The following is a 16,350-nucleotide window of genomic DNA, read 5'->3' on the forward strand; positions in this document are numbered from 1 at the left end:
CTCACTTTGATCTGGTATAGGTAAGGAGGATATAACTGTGCACGGCCCTGTGCTCTGATCCAGGAATAGACCATCTCATTGAGTTTAATCGCCTTACACTAGCCTCCGCTGTGCGTAATATGCTCACACACGCTACCATACGCTCAGGTTTGCAGTGAGACTCAACCATCAGTTATTACAATTTAGCTGGACACATTTGCACTAATAACACTCAATACACAGAGTAGTGTACTTGATTAATTGGTGGTGGGGGTTGGGTTTTTTTTTTTTTTTTTATGAATACTAGTGTGGCCCATAATTCCTCTTTCAAATGGATTGGTGTTCACTCAGTGTGATGACATCACAGAAGGTCAGGGTGATTTAGTCTGAGGTCATCTGATGTCTCAGATTTGCCTGCCGCTGATGCACCCAGGAGGCGCCGTTTCTTTACAACTGACAAGTGAGTGCACTTCTTCTTTCAACATGGATTTCTAAAATACTTGAATGAGAGAGAAATACTGTGTTTCTCAGCAATGTATGCAAAAAAGGGCTAACTTTTGTTTGATTTTAATTGTCACCTGTCTGTTTTGGCAGTAAACCCTGGTGGAAATGTTCCCAACCACCCTAACACAGCTGGCACGGTCGAATCCTTTCCAGGCTCCTCTTTTAACCATTCAACCAGATCAGCAACAAGAGAGCCTGCAGATAAAACGCAAACTTGCTGCAGCAGCTTATGATGGTAAGAATCTCCTGAATTGGAAATTTGGTAGCGAAAAATAGTAGACTAAAGTCCAAAATAGATTATTTTAAAAGTTTTGCTCATTTATTTTTTGCTTGCTTTGTTTGTACATATTTCAATATTTATTTAAATTTTATTTTGTCCTCATATGTTTTTTTTATTTGTTATTTTGCTAGTATTTTGGGGGGGGGGTATGTGTTGTAAGATTTTTGGAAAGGTTGCTGGTGTTGTGACAATGCTCAGTGGAATTACACTACTATATTTAAAGTGCACTCAGACTGTCAGATGTCCATTTGTAAAGAATTAACCTCCTCCACAAGGATTACACGTCTGGCTAATAGACTTTACCTTGTCATTATTGGCTGTTAATTCCTAGACGCTTTTTCTCAAGAAAATATTGCACTACTTGAACATGAAAGACACCTTTTTACTGTTAAAAGAACAGCTGACCCAAATATCTTTATATACTTCTTTCGCCCCTCTTTCCATGAGACACAAAGAGAGAAATTTTGGTGCTGATTGGTGTCATCTATCCAATTAAAATGAATGAGGACAAAACATGCAAAATATCCTGATTGTACTTCTAATGGTTTCTAAAGAATATATAGTGTCTTCTGCAGTCGTGCCATAGTATTGTGTGACAAACTCAATTTATTCAGTTATTTACTGTTAACCGCTGCAAACTGTTCATTGAATTAGTAAGTTGAACTCAAGAAAGGCATAATATCCGATTCATGACTAAATCATTCAGAATTTGTGAACTTTTTCAGACTCAAATGCACAATTCATTCTCAATTCATACAACGCTACATCTGTTATGAACTCTAATGATTGTGCCATTGAGAACTCTGTCTTATCACACACAGACAGTATTGATGTTTGTGATGTTAAATGTGTGTTTTTGTCCCTCAGATGCAGATGTGAGCTGTGAATATGGGTCAAATAAATATTACGCCCTCTGCGGTTTCGGTGGGGTTTTGAGCTGTGGTCTCACACACACAGCAGTCGTGCCCCTCGACCTCATTAAATGCCGCATACAGGTGTTTGTTTTACTTCTCTAATGTAACATTAAAACCATATGTGTCAAAACTAAAGAAATTACCAACTTGTTTTGACTGAGTTTGGAAAATGCATCATTTCTGTTTTCTTCCAGGTGGACCCGGTTAAGTACAAGTCCATCTTCAATGGCTTCTCAGTTACCCTGAGAGAGGATGGCTTTAGGGGTCTGGGCAAAGGGTGGGCTCCAACATTCATTGGTTACTCCATGCAAGGCCTTTGCAAGTTTGGGTTCTATGAAGTCTTTAAGGCCCTGTACAATGATATGCTTGGAGAGGTGAGTCTCTACTTTCGGGAGACAAAGAAGGTCTGAAAGACTGTCCCAGAATACGTATTTTGGCATATTTGTTTGTGATCACTGCTGTTGTTTGTTTTGGTCTGGTGAGCAGGAGAATGCTTATTTGTGGAGGACATCAGTTTATCTGGCTGCATCCGCCAGCGCTGAATTTTTTGCCGATATTGCACTGGCTCCTATGGAAGCGTGCAAAGTGCGCATCCAGACGCAGCCCGGCTATGCTAACACCCTGAGAGAGTGCGCCCCCAAAATGCATGCTGAGGAGGGGCTAAAAGCGTGAGTAGATACCTAACCCTCTGGTATTCCTCACTTGGGGGTCACACTTAAAATCCTCAGAGGTCTAAAGAGACCAAATAATTAATAAATAAATAATAGATTTTTTGTTTATGAAATTGTTTCAGTAATATTTTTTCTTTAATAAATATTTCATGGTACTAAACCATATTTACCTCTAAATTATACACCATTTATTTCTACATGAAATAATACAAAACAAATTTCATATTTTTTCCAATTAATACATAAAGTTAAAATGAAGCATAAGTATTTTTTGAATGTATATATATGGGGCTATATAGTGTATAATAAATAAATATTGTTTTATATAATCTATACATAGCTCTGTGTATGCCCTATTTGCTTATAAGTGTATTTTCAGATATAATTGTTTGTTTATTAGGTTTTGTGTTTGAATGTATATAGACATTCTCAAAGGCTGTCGGTGTATTTGTCTGTGCAGGTTCTATAAAGGTGTTTATCCCTTGTGGCTGAGGCAGATCCCCTACACCATGATGAAGTTTGCCTGTTTTGAGCGAACCGTGGAGACCCTGTACAAGTACATAGTACCAAAACCACGCACTGAGTGCTCCAAACCTGAGCAGCTGGTGGTGACCTTTGTTGCTGGTTATATCGGTAAGTTAACCTCAAAAGTGGTTAGGCCCTTAGAGACAAGTTTAGAAACATTTAGACATACCTTTTAGCATGATATGTCTTTGTAAAGAGTGCCAGCTCAAGTTTGCATCGATAGATATAGATACTGATAAGCTGTGCTGTATGTCTGTCCTCAGCTGGAGTGTTCTGTGCTGTGGTGTCCCATCCCGCTGACTCTGTGGTGTCTGTCCTGAATAAAGAGAGTGGCAGTTCAACTGTTGAGGTGGTGAAAAGGCTGGGACCCGTAGGTGAGTCACTGCATATGCATATATATAATACTGTTGATCAAATAACAAAGAACAAAACCTGAGGGCTTTGTTTTGCCATAATGTCCAGCATACTGTACATTATCTTGCTTATCACATGATCACTTACCAAATAAATACATTCATAAATAATTAAATACTGATTTGACTTGGAATCATTTTATTACGTAAGAAGAAAAGACTGTGGAGTGGCTAGCACAGCTAGGAGAAAACTGTAATTTATACAATTTAATGGCCATTATAAAATAATATTTCACCACAGAATATCACGACTGACCAAGCAAAAGTACATTAAAAAAGCAATTATTATACTTTGTCACCTTAAATATTTGTTGGTGAAATATGTTTTCTGTTGTCGTTCCTGTCGCATTAGTAACAGTTCAATAGGAGCTCTGTTCCAAGAAAACATTGGTACATGACCAAATGTAATCTGGAGTCCATTTGTGGATGATTTCAAATGAAAAAGTTTATTTTCCTGATATTTATTTTATGACAAACAATATTAAATGAGCAACTTTTAGACTGTTTCATAGCATATACCCTGTTAAACATTATCTTGTTAAATTAAAAAAAGATACAGATGTAAACTGTAGCATTTGCAATTTATGTCAAAAGACTTCCCTGTGGTAGATTTATTTATTTATTTATGTTTAGCATGTACTGTACTTGTTTTTATAATTCAACACACACACGTATAGATGCCCTCAAACAAAAAAACAAATCTTTTCAGATTGTTTAGGCATGTATCTTCAGCATGTCTTGTGTAATATTGTTAATTCCCCCATCAAATTGATTTATTTTTTTTATTTGTTAAAACACTTTTTATACATGGTTAATGTTATTATATTGCTCATAAAAATCATTAGACCTTGAAGCACCATTTCAATTGTTTGCAGAGAGATGTAATACTCTTTATTACCAAAAGAGGAGGCTGTTGCTCCTGGACTCGTTCCGATTAGATCAGCTCAGTATCATAGGGATCTCATTAGAAATGACAAATGACCAATTCATTTTGTTCTTTTATCTCAGATGATTAATTATTGGCATGTTTAAGGGTCATGAGATCTAAGGGGTAGATTAGCACTGCTTAGTAGCAGGTCTATATGTGTGTAATGTATGTTCATATGAGCAATGTTTTTCCCACAGGTGTGTGGAAGGGTCTTTTTGCTCGAATCATTATGATTGGCACACTGACCGCTCTACAGTGGTTCATCTACGACTCAGTGAAGGTGTACTTCCGTATGCCCCGTCCACCACCTCCTGAGATGCCCGAGTCCCTTAAGAAGAAAATGGGTCTCCTGGATTACTAGACTCCTTTCTTATCAACACTATCCTGAATAACTAAAGAAAGGCAAAGATTTTTCCACATTCACCACTTGCAAGGAACTCCACAGACGCTGGAGTGTTTATCAGTGATGAAAGCACTAAGGAATGATCACTAGGTTTCCCAGTGTCACTGTATGTCTTTATGAATATTAGAGTAAAATCAATCACACACTAAACATCTGGAGATTTTTATGTGACTCCTGTGTGTTTTGTCAAACCGTTTTGCTCTCAATATGTAACTAAACTAACTAAGACCACAAAGACTATTGGATTAATCTTATGGAAATAGAATTTCGAAAATAGAAAAAGTGTATTGTCATTATGTGTAGAATTATAAAAAAATTCTATAACTAGGTAATATTGGTGTGCACATATTTTATATATAGTTTAAATATGTAGGCTTATTTTTATACAATAGAACAGGGTTTAAGTGTTATCGTTAACTAAAACTAAAAAAGATTGTCAACTGAAATAAAGCTGAATTAAACCTAAAAAATGTTGCGGTGGCACCTGAAATAAAATACAAGTTTAAGATGAAATATTAGAATTACTGAAACTAAAACTGAAATACAAATTCAATTAAAATTGAGGCTAAATAGAAATATTGAAAAATACTAATAAAAACAAAAAAAGCATATAAAAAATAAACTATAATTTAAAATGAACTGAAAATGAAAACTAGAATATAAATGATTATATATTATATTATAAAAGCTAATTCAAAACATTAATAAACACTATAATAGTATATACATAATACTAAAAAAACTGTCAGATTGTAATAGAAATGCTAATGCCAAGATCAATTAAATAAAACTGTATAATTAAAAACACAAAACAATTACATGATCTTTTAAAACTATTAAATGTTAATTAAAAAAAATTAATTACATTAGAAGCTGTTATGACATTCATATTTTCTGAAAGGTTAGCATTATGTCAAGTAAATATTTTAGGTCATTCTGGTTCTGTTGACAAAGGACAATAAAGATGGAAACTCCTGCTCTGGAATATCATCTGAATACACTTTTAATTAGTTTCATTTATGAATGTTTTATAGCATTTTCTAGTCACATTCAGAGATGTGTCTCGATGGCTTTGAGTGGCCTGTAGGAGTGATGAACAGATCCTGTCTCATTGTGATGTCACAATGCCCTTGCGTTCTCTCTCCTCTTCTATTCTCATCAGCTTGATGTAAGCAACAGGAAAATAGTGACCCGTGACCTCAATACAGCTCTCAAAGAGAGATCCTATCAGAGGAACGCCAAGCAGAGAGGGGTCATTCACTTCGCAGAGTGTGTCTACATTGTGAGGGTGTATGAGTTTTTGAGAGGGAGGGATGGGGATAGTCTGTGTTTGTGTGCTCTATTGTTGTCATTATATCCCATTTGGTTTGTCTTGTTAATGTGGTTTGCAGTGGCAGAAACATGAAGTTGAATTCTGAGAAATGAACGCTCTGTGATTTGCTTCCTAGGCTGCTGATGCTGAGGGTCAAAGGTCATGGGAATCCGAGTTGCATTTCCCTGTAACCTTTTCGCCACAAATGCAATCACTCTGTAATGGCTCCACATGCACCTTCACCTCCCTAGTGAGTAATGCAGCATCAAGCCATCAGAAGTGTGTTAAAAGCACATGATTTCACTGTGCTTTTGGTATATAAATCATACAAGCTAGAATGAATAAATGAATCAAAACCCACATGAATTCAAAATACTGTTCGTGCAGCTGGCTATCTTTAGTAAACATGCATAGAGGGTTCAAGCAGCTGTTTGTGAACCAGGCACTGTGTCCCAATGTGCATACTATCCACTCTATCTGTCCTAAATAGTATTGAAAATGACTACTATCACAGAATTTAGGATGGATAGTATGAACATTGGGACGCAGGGAGGGTTATTATAGTTAACTCTTCATATTTGACAAAAATAAAGATTTGGTACTGTTTGTATACATTTATGGTAACACTTCACAATAATGTTCTATATTATAAGGTTCTATATGTGAGCCTGGAACACAAAATCAGTCTTAAGTGTCATTTTTTTTTTAAATTGAGATTTATACATAGCTGAATAAATAAGCTTTCCATTGATGTATGGTTTATTAGAATCGGACAATGTTTGAAAATCTGGATCTGAGGGTGCAACAAAATCGGATAGCAATGCAATTACTAATCAAAAATTATGGTAGAAAATTTACAAAATATCTTCATGGAACATGATCTTTACTTAATATTCTAATGATTTTTGGCATAAAAGAAAAATTGATCATTTTGACCCATACAATGTATTTTGGGCTATGGCTACAAACATACCCGTGCGACTTAAGACTGTTGTTGTGGTCCAGGGTCACATATATAACTATATTTAATGTATTAACTAGCAGTAACTAACAATGAGCAGTACATTTGTTACCGTATTTATTAATTGTTGTTAATGTTAAAATACAACTGTTCATTGTTAGTCCATGTTAGCTGACATCCATCAACTAAAATGAATAGCTACAATGTTTAATTTTCTAATAATGTACTAGTAAATGCTCCAGGTAACAAATGGAACCTTACTGTAAAGTGTTACCACATTTATAATATTTTGTAAGGCAATAAAGGCAAAAAGAAGCAAACAATCAATCAATCAAAAGAAGCAATCAAAACCTGTACAGCTTCACCAGTAAATACCATCCTCTATGTATTTGTGCATGTGAGTGTGAGCTAATGTGTCTGTCTCTCTCTATTGTCACAACCCTTGTCTCATAAAGCCTGAATGCAGTCCTCTCGGTGGGTCACATGGGTTCATTAATAACCAAAGGATTGGCAGCCGCTGTAATATTCCATGAGAGGGATTGAAGAGCCGAGGCATTGGAAAATGAATTACACACCTTATTAGTTTAATAAAGAAGAAGAATGTACATATGCACTATTTAGCCAATATAAAACTTCCATATCAATGTTTCATTTTTGCAGACTCTAGTCAGAACGGTCAGAACTCGCTATGGAAGAAATCCTATACATTTCTCATGTTCCAGCTGCCCTAGTTACCCTCAGACCCCCCCCCCCCCCCCCCCCCCTCTCTCTCTCTCTGCAGGCCAGTGATTGGTTACTGATTAAATGGGTGGTGGGTTTGTGCTCACTGATTGGTGGGAATAAATGAGGTGAATTTTAGCAATGAGGGACAAACCCCTGATGTACACAGTTATTGCACTGTTTGGACACTAAATACATTTATCAGCCAAGGCAATAGATAAATATTTAACTTAAATTTCTCAACTAGCATCTAATAACTAATTTCAGTGAGATGACAGGTTGTATTTGTTCTTTGGTATTTACAAAGTGCCATTTTTAGACTACAAAAATCTAAATTTAGCAGGATTGACACAATTTAGATAAACATCATGTGAGTCAAGCGTTCTTTGACAGCTTGATTGCCTTAAAGGAAAACACGTGAATATTCAGTTTTTATTTACTCACCCTTATGTGATTCCAAACTGTATGACTGACTTCACTCTGTGGAACACATGATGTACTTTTTCGAGAAATCACTCATTTTGGTAAAACAAGTTTGGATCGTCATGAGGGAGAGTAAATAGTAGAATCTTAAATTTCTTTGTTATTATAGTGGCACTGTTATAGTGGCTGCCAGGATGGCAAGACCTAGGGGGCACAAACAGTTATGTAATACACACAGCCTATTACACAATCTTTCCACAAAACCCAGCACTAACTAGACAGAAAGGTGTCCCATAATCCCCCAACACACACACACACACACACACACACACACACACATACACACTCTCTCACACACACACACACACACACACACACACACACACACTCTCACACACACACACACATACACACACACACACACACAGCTCCTTGTCTTCTCTCTTGCTCTTTTCTTTATCATCTTTCTCCATTTATTATATTTCAACTCCTTTTCCCTTGTTTAATGTACATATAGCTATACACACATTCTTCCTTTTAAGCAAATAAAGACAATGCCCTTAATGCTGCTCAAATGTCCCTGACTGATGAATGCTCTTATTGGACAAGCCAGTGGGAGGAACAGGAGCCTCATTGGTCCCCATATTTAGGAGAAAGTATTGTTTGATCATGAGAAGGCAAATGGCTGTTGCTGAGTTGCCATAACACAAACATTGATTCTATTTACATCTATCTATCTGGATCCAAGATGAAATAAAGCTATTTGACACTTGTTCTATCATGCTGTTATTTAGTTTTCAAAATTAGATCATGTTTTGTTTTATTTCAACCTTTGGTTTCTCATGATTTTACATAAAGTAGGCAAGCATTTTTTAATGTTTGAGTTACCACAAGTTTTACTTCTTTTGTTGCAGGCATCTGGATGTGTTTAGTAGGCAGCTCAAAACCTTTGCAGGTCATGGTTGCATAACACACATAACCCCGCCAGGCAGTTCCAGCGACTCCATTGGGCAACCAACATTACACATAATCAAATGAGAGCTCAATGCAATGTTTTCATTGTAACATTTAACTGCATCATGCTGACTGGGATACGACTCTAATAAGTGGAATATATTGCATTAATACAGATGCCATTAAGGTGCAAGGTCAGTGAAGAGGAAGTATTTTTATGATGACAATGAAATCCTTGACATAACTCTCCAAGGGGAAAGTGGGCCGTTCTGTCGTTCTCTTATTCCTCATATCAGTAAGGGCATCGCATGCACTTGTAACAGTAGGTCATACGCTCTCTGCGTAGCGCTGCACGCTCAAATCCTGCTCCTCCGCGAGTCACGCGCTCTCTCACCGGTGCTCAGCGTCTTTCACTGCCCTTCCTGCAGCTAAGGATACTTATTTAACATTCCTGCAACAAATGTAGGTATATGGTTTGAATGGCTGTTTTATTGCGTCGCATATGCCTCATCTAAATGAATTCTCTCGATTAGCATTGTGATAAACGAGCACCGTCGTCATGGTGCGATAAGCAATGTCATTGAAGAGTGGCGGATAAATGCGCGTTTAGTGATGAATGCGCCACACCTCGAGATTTAACGAAGTTAAAAACTTTAGTAAAGTAACAATCGTATTTCAAATCTAAATTGTTGGATGAGCAGCCAAGGACGCTTGTGTGGTGCATGCATGAACATGGAGGAATCCAGTGCACGCTGAACTTGAATTTGGCCTTGTTTAGGAAGCGCTGATGGAGGGAATGGAAACTGCGAATGTATGATTAACTCGAGACGCTTAAAATAAGAGCAGATCGATTACCATCATGATTTAACAATTTATTGTTTGTTTTCGAACGCAATCGCTGCATCTGAATCGTCAAGGACGTCATAAGGACAGTTGCGTCATGATAGTTTTATGAGCGCTAAATTTTTAAATACTTTTTCTGATTATTAATCTATGCTAATTTTCTGTTGTGTACACAATGGCAACAAGCATGTATTATTTTTGTATCTAAAAGGAGTAAATATTTATTCGAATTGTTTACAATATCTTTATTTTAGCTTGAAATATGTAAACAATTTTAATTTAATATGATTATATATCTATCATTTTTTGTTAAAATGAAATTATTTCCTCTCAACAATATCAGTAGCTTAAGATAGGTTCTCCATTCACTAATGGAGTTATGTTAATTAGCAGCAGCATTCCAAGATAAGGTTTGGAGATAAAAGCATTGTAGCTGTTATGGCCAGGGAGAATTGCACTCAGAGACATTTTATGGTAGCAATATCTAAAAAAAAATTCTAGATAATAATATCTAACATCTAACATAATCCTCATGAGCCCATTGAGGATTAGTGTCACACATGAACTGTGTTTCTGTCAGGTTTTGCATGCTCCTAAGCCTCTGCATCTGGTGGTGTTTCATCTAGGTTTGTCTAGTCAACTGTAATAAACTTGATTGGATGGAATTCTAAGAGCCTAAACACAAATTATGATGTTATTTGCATAATGCATTTAGAAGTCTCTTAGATGCTGCAAATTATTAATTATAGTTAGTTTTTATCAGTAGTAATTTTTTTTTTTTTTTTTTTCTCTTGGACATTGACTAACATGAACACAAATAAACATGCATGTGTAGAAACACTCCTTCAGTTTGTCTAGATTTAGCAAAGGGGGGCAGAGTGACCTGACTCCAGTGGCTAATTATATTACTGAGTGGGCCTCAGCTTGCAACTCAGGATATGGGTAATTTGCTCACTATGGAGTAATGGTTTACGCATTGAGGGTGACCTTATTACCTTGACCCAGCTTTGGTGCCTGACCATGTCGAGTTTAACTGCAACTTTTACACAGTTAATGTTTACCCCACAGATTCCTGTCAGTTTCTTTAATCTTTCCTATTATTTATCGTACGCTCCTAATAGTTTGCATTGTGAACATGATCTGCCCTGTTCTTCCAGCGGGATCATGGCCTCAGTAATGCAGAAGCTGATCACTCCTCTGGCCAGTGGCCCCGCTGAGCCCCCCAGGAACAAAGTCACAATTGTTGGCGTGGGACAGGTGGGCATGGCATGTGCCGTCAGCATCCTGCTCAGGGTAAGAGACCCTCATCTTTATCACCAAAGTGTTATTTTTAGCTTCTATAGTATTGAAATAAAGGTGCGGTCACATTTACCATTGCTTGGCAAAGTTTTACTGGCAAAATCCAGTCATTGCAAAAGGAATCAGTGTGATTGGGAGTTTCACTTGAGGGCAAAAATGTTCCCCATGCTGATTCAAACCGGTCATGTGAATACACTACCTTCACCTGTGGCCACACCTTTATAATGAAGTTGTGTCAGGTATTTCAAGTAATAATGTTTCGTATTGTCTTGTAGGAGCTTGCAGATGAACTGGCTTTGGTTGATGTTGTGGAGGATAGACTGAAGGGGGAGATGTTGGATCTGCAACATGGCAGCCTTTTCCTCAAGACCCCTAAGATTGTGGCTGATAAGGGTGGGATGCACTTTATTTTTGGGGGGGGGCTGACTGTTAAAAATCACATTGTTTTATCAGATTAAGTATATTAATATACTAAGACTAGATTTCTCCTGTGAAAATTCACAGAACAGTGGTAAATGTGGATTGTGCCTTATTTATTCAGTACAGGTATCCAAAGTTTTGGGTGGCAGTGTGTTTATTATGATTTTTATTTGGCTGACAGACTATTCTGTGACTGCAAACTCTCGTATCGTGGTGGTGACGGCCGGAGTGCGTCAGCAGGAGGGTGAGAGCAGACTGAACCTGGTGCAGAGGAACGTCAACATTTTCAAACACATCATCCCTCAAATTGTCAAATACAGTCCTGGCTGCACCCTCATCGTGGTGTCCAATCCAGGTGAGCAAGCACACACTCTTACAACGGGCTTAGTTTAATTAATTTCTTCATTTTGATGTACCACAACCACTGTGAATAAATGAAATTATCCAAACAAATCCAGCAGATTGCCTGTTAAAATAAGATTTTTAAATTAAGTTATCTGTATTTTTCCTAGTTATTGGCAAATAATATCTCAGCCAAAGATAGATTGTGAATTCTAATGAGACTTAAACACAAAATGGAACTCTAAATCTGTGTCCATTTCAGGTTCCTGTAGTGTATAAATAGTAACTGGTTGTCTCTCTGTTCATACAGTGGATGTTTTGACCTACGTAACCTGGAAGCTGAGCGGCCTGCCAAAGCACCGTGTCATCGGCAGCGGGACCAACCTGGACTCTGCTCGCTTCCGCTACATCATGGCCGAGAAACTGGGCATTCACTCCAGCAGCTTCAACGGCTATATCCTGGGAGAGCACGGAGACTCCAGCGGTGAGAGAGGGAGCTGAATGAAGAGGAAAATATGAGCTAAAATGGGTGTGGAGAGGATGAAGTGCGTGTAGAATGAGTATTAAAATGGATGAATGTGAACTGCTGCATGATGTGACATGGTTTCAATCATTCACAGCATATTTGATTTTTTATAAAATGCTGTTTTTGTGTTTAACAGTGCCTGTGTGGAGCGGAGCAAATGTTGCTGGAGTCAGCCTGCAGAAACTCAACCCTGACATTGGCACAGATAAAGACAGCGAGAACTGGAAGGAAGCTCACAAGATGGTTGTGGACAGGTAAATCATAATCCTTTGTCATAAGCTCTGTTATCTGACTGTTTGGAAATTAGGAATATAGATTTATACATTTTAGTTAGCCACAGTGCTGTTGAGAAGGTGAATTAAAAATAATTTTCATACAGAATTTTACTGTTCAAACCCATATGCTATCTGTTTTATTATTAGAATTATTAGGTTTTGTCAAGTTTATTTAATTTTTTACACACAAAACAGTTCAAAGTGAACATCTCCAAAAAGTAGCTAAGCTACATGTACTTTCTAATAGGTACTACATTTAGTTTTAAACTTACTTTGCAGCCATTAAAATGTTTGTTCAATGTAGTTTGAATGATATTTGGACTTGCTATATTCAACCTGATGTCACGGTCACGTGACCTACCAGCGTCAGTTGTCGCTTCACGATTATTCACAAATCTTCTCCTGTGGCCATATGAGATGTTAATCAAATGCGCACTTAAGAATTTCCATCTCTTCCAGGTGCTGTTCGTCTACTTTTATTCTAAATAATAAATTCAGAAGTATTACTTGTCTCATACTGTTTTGTTTTCTGCTTATTATATAGTAGGGAATTAGTGAAATTTAGATGCGGAGCTTGTAATCCAAATCTAAAGAAATGACACTTGCAAGGATTGGAAAAGCATGACAGGTGTAAATAATGACAAAGTAAATATCTATTGTTAATTAGTTACTGCTATCTTCTCTTAGTGCTTATGAAGTGATCAAGCTGAAGGGTTACACTAATTGGGCCATCGGCCTCAGTGTGGCTGACCTGACCGAGACCCTGGTGAAGAATCTGAACAGGGTCCACCCTGTCTCCACCATGGTGAAGGTGAGAGGAGTTAACACTCAGTTTAATGTCTTGGTAGAATCATGATCCTTCTTATCACAGAACTACACGGAATCAATTAATCAAGGTCCTTCGTTGTTGTTATTAGTGATCACTTCATGCGTTTCCTGTTGCATGGTCTGTAGGGCATGTATGGTATCGGCGAGGAGGTGTACCTCAGCCTGCCCTGTGTGCTGAACAGCAGCGGAGTGGGCAGCGTCATCAACATGACCCTGACCGATGAAGAAATTGCTCAGCTGAAGAAGAGCGCCGACACTCTGTGGGGTATCCAGAAAGACCTGAAGGACCTGTAGATCAACCGCTGGACACCACGCACTCCTTTCCTAAACGCTGTTCACACTCCCTCAGTATCTTTACACACTCTCTAACTCTGTCGGTCCTTTCTTCTCACTTGCTTTTGGACACGGTTGCTTTGAAGTATTTTTTTTTATTATTTCGGTGGTTAATGTAGGCATAATAATCCAAAATGTGGAATTTTTCTTCTTAAGAGAATGATCAAAGGGAAACCTCTTTGGTTCATCACATTTACACTTGTTAACTAGTCGCTCTGTGTGGGCAATAAAGAAAGAACCAACACCTCTCTTATCTAGACATAATTTAGTGAGATCATTAGGGAACGTTCTTGGGTCTTTCTGTTTAAGTCAAGAGGAGAAGGGACTGAAGTGAAATAGATACAAATGTATTCATTCTTCTGAATCATGTTGTGAGTGTGTATAAGATTAAGTTAATAAATTAACCCATTCAAATCTGTCTGTTGGCTGTTTTTGTGGTCTCCAAGTACTAATACAAATGCCTTTTTTTTTTTTTTTTTTTTAAGAACATATATTTTTAAAATAAGCCTTGTAGCCTACTGGATTTTCAACAATAAGTGTGCAAATTATACAAGGATTTTTAAAATGCATTATTAAATAGAATATATCCTACACCGGTATGTAAAAATTATTCTTAAGACACTCAACCTTTTCGTGTCAACTTACAAATATTAATTCTACCTCTCCCCCTAATTCGCACCCTGTCAACAATCATAAATGCATATGATTTACTTAAAGCCATCAAACAATATAAAACGTTTATTGCACAAATACAAGAACTCAGTGAAACAAGTGCGCCATAAAATTCCATGATTGAGAAATAAAAAAGCATAATAACAGGCAAAGCGTGCCTCAAATAATTACCCACAGTTTTCAATCAAGCAAACCGCATCCTTCCATCGGATAGAAGAGTGATTTTCAAGAAGTTTCTAATTGTTTTCTCAGGTAAAGCATCATTGGCAGCAGGTGCTTGTGTTTGGGTCTGTCAGTGTCAGTAGCTGTCGCTTCATTTCGCTTCCCAAAGCGCAGCCCAAACGGGTTGTAGTTGAATTTACTGCGTGTTAATCGATGTTTGCAAGAAATATGACTCGATTCGTCTTTTTCTTGGAAGAAAAAGCAAAGGCTTGCGTCGTCCGAAGTGCTGGGCTCGTCAAACTGCCTCCGCTCCATGGAGAGAGAGTGCTGCTTGGAGTCTGGAAAGTAAGATATCCTTTTCAGTACACTTTCTAACAAGCTTTCATTTGATTTATTTTCCATATATTTTGATTGCAAAGCATCATCCTTACCTGGAATGGGCTCATATGTGTCCATGTCAGTGAACGGTGCTGTCAAAGCTGTGGACTGACAGATCATTGCAGACATGAAGAGAATCAGTGCCTTGATTTTCATACTGCTGAATTGTAAAGCTTATGAAGCACAGCTGAGCTTTTCTCTCTTCAGTGAACAAACCCATTCTCTGCTGTCCTCCTTCAATATAAAGCTTGGCTGGTGACATCCTCTGACCTTATTTTACATGTATGACTGTCTGAGGCAAATAGGACCTCCCTGTAGCCTCATCCAGAGCATTTTAAATGTTAAAATGTAAGCTTTTTCCCTGGAAATCCTGTGGTAATTTGTACACTGAAATTCACTGCGATTATTCAAATTGCTGTTGAAGTTCTGCTGCAAAACCCACCAAAAACACATTATGTGTGGTTTTATACACATCACACATTTTAATTTGAGTTTTCTCTCATTCGGTGTCAGGGAAAACATATGAAAGTAAAATAAGGGCTTTCAGCAGGAAAACATGAATGAAGTCTCTGTAATGATGTACAATCATGGTCATTTTCAGTGCCTTGTGGAAAAATATAGTAAACTTTCATTGTCATCTTGCCATGGTAATAAGGTCATGCCTGGATATTATAACAACAAGAAAATATTCCTGGCATAATGTGACAACACATTATCTTACATGGTGTGAGTATGAATTATGCAAAAGTGCGATGGTTTTTGGTAAGAGCTTTTTACCCTCAGCCTTCGTTTTTTTATTTATTTTTATTATTTTTTTGTGATGCTAACACCCTGAATGTAAATAGCCTACATGCAAATTATTGAATGTGAAAATGTCATTTTTGATAGTGGTAGCCTGATAAACTTCTAAGGAAAAGTACAGGTCAGCAAAAAGTTTAACAGTAGTTTTAAGTTTTTACTTTACTTAGTTGAAATAGCCTACTGCAATGATGTCTTTTGAAAGGTAATAAAAAAAATTTTTTCTATAAAACATGCTCTATCAATCTATCTATCAGCATGTTTTTTTTTTTGGTTGTCTGTGGCATTTAAAAAAAATTGTAATTTGCTATAGAGCTTTATTCTTTTTGTATGAACTTTAATGGATCCCATTTAATGCAACGTAGACTCCGGACTGTCCTGTAAAAAACGTGTTTTCTCTATAAAAACAAATAACAAATGTTAAAAGTTAAACGTCAAACACGCGTAGACATGCGTCATAACTTGTGTATTTACTTTTTCTTTATTT

General features: G+C 37.2%; 3 protein-coding genes across 5 annotated transcripts; 2 read left to right on the forward strand and 1 right to left on the reverse strand.

Moving 5' to 3' along the window:
- Positions 1–110: 110 nt before the first annotated feature.
- slc25a3a (solute carrier family 25 member 3a) lies at positions 111–5,198 on the forward strand. Of its 2 annotated transcripts, none has more exons than XM_079398911.1 (8): positions 111–439; positions 574–718; positions 1,631–1,758; positions 1,872–2,051; positions 2,164–2,345; positions 2,809–2,981; positions 3,137–3,247; positions 4,412–5,198. In XM_079398911.1, exons 2-8 carry the CDS (start codon positions 589–591, stop codon positions 4,573–4,575), a joined length of 1,068 nt encoding a protein of 355 aa, XP_079255037.1. In that variant the 5' UTR covers positions 111–439; positions 574–588; the 3' UTR covers positions 4,576–5,198. The 2 variants fall into 2 exon arrangements, with proteins under 2 accessions (XP_079255037.1, XP_079255038.1); XM_079398912.1 differs by having other exon boundaries at positions 378–439; positions 1,637–1,758.
- A 3,821-nt stretch (positions 5,199–9,019) lies between these two features.
- Positions 9,020–16,090, forward strand: ldhba (lactate dehydrogenase Ba). 2 transcript variants are annotated; one of them, XM_079399878.1, is made up of 9 exons: positions 9,042–9,253; positions 9,314–9,449; positions 10,988–11,123; positions 11,405–11,522; positions 11,731–11,904; positions 12,202–12,375; positions 12,554–12,671; positions 13,380–13,503; positions 13,647–16,090. In XM_079399878.1, the coding sequence occupies exons 3-9, from the start codon at positions 10,995–10,997 to the stop codon at positions 13,812–13,814; spliced, it is 1,005 nt and encodes a 334-aa protein (XP_079256004.1). In that variant the 5' UTR covers positions 9,042–9,253; positions 9,314–9,449; positions 10,988–10,994; the 3' UTR covers positions 13,815–16,090. The 2 variants fall into 2 exon arrangements, with proteins under 2 accessions (XP_079256005.1, XP_079256004.1); XM_079399879.1 differs by lacking the exon at positions 9,314–9,449 and having other exon boundaries at positions 9,020–9,181.
- On the reverse strand, positions 14,751–16,084 carry kiss2 (kisspeptin 2; the record flags this gene model as incomplete). Its single annotated transcript, XM_079399880.1, has 2 exons — positions 15,119–16,084; positions 14,751–15,025 (listed from the first exon to the last, which is right to left on the reverse strand). The coding sequence occupies exons 1-2, from the start codon at positions 15,219–15,221 to the stop codon at positions 14,751–14,753; spliced, it is 378 nt and encodes a 125-aa protein (XP_079256006.1). The 5' UTR covers positions 15,222–16,084.
- Positions 16,091–16,350: the final 260 nt, after the last annotated feature.

Source organism: Barbus barbus (assembly GCF_936440315.1).
Source record: "Barbus barbus genome assembly, chromosome: 39".
In the NCBI taxonomy this organism is placed as follows: domain Eukaryota; kingdom Metazoa; phylum Chordata; class Actinopteri; order Cypriniformes; family Cyprinidae; genus Barbus; species Barbus barbus.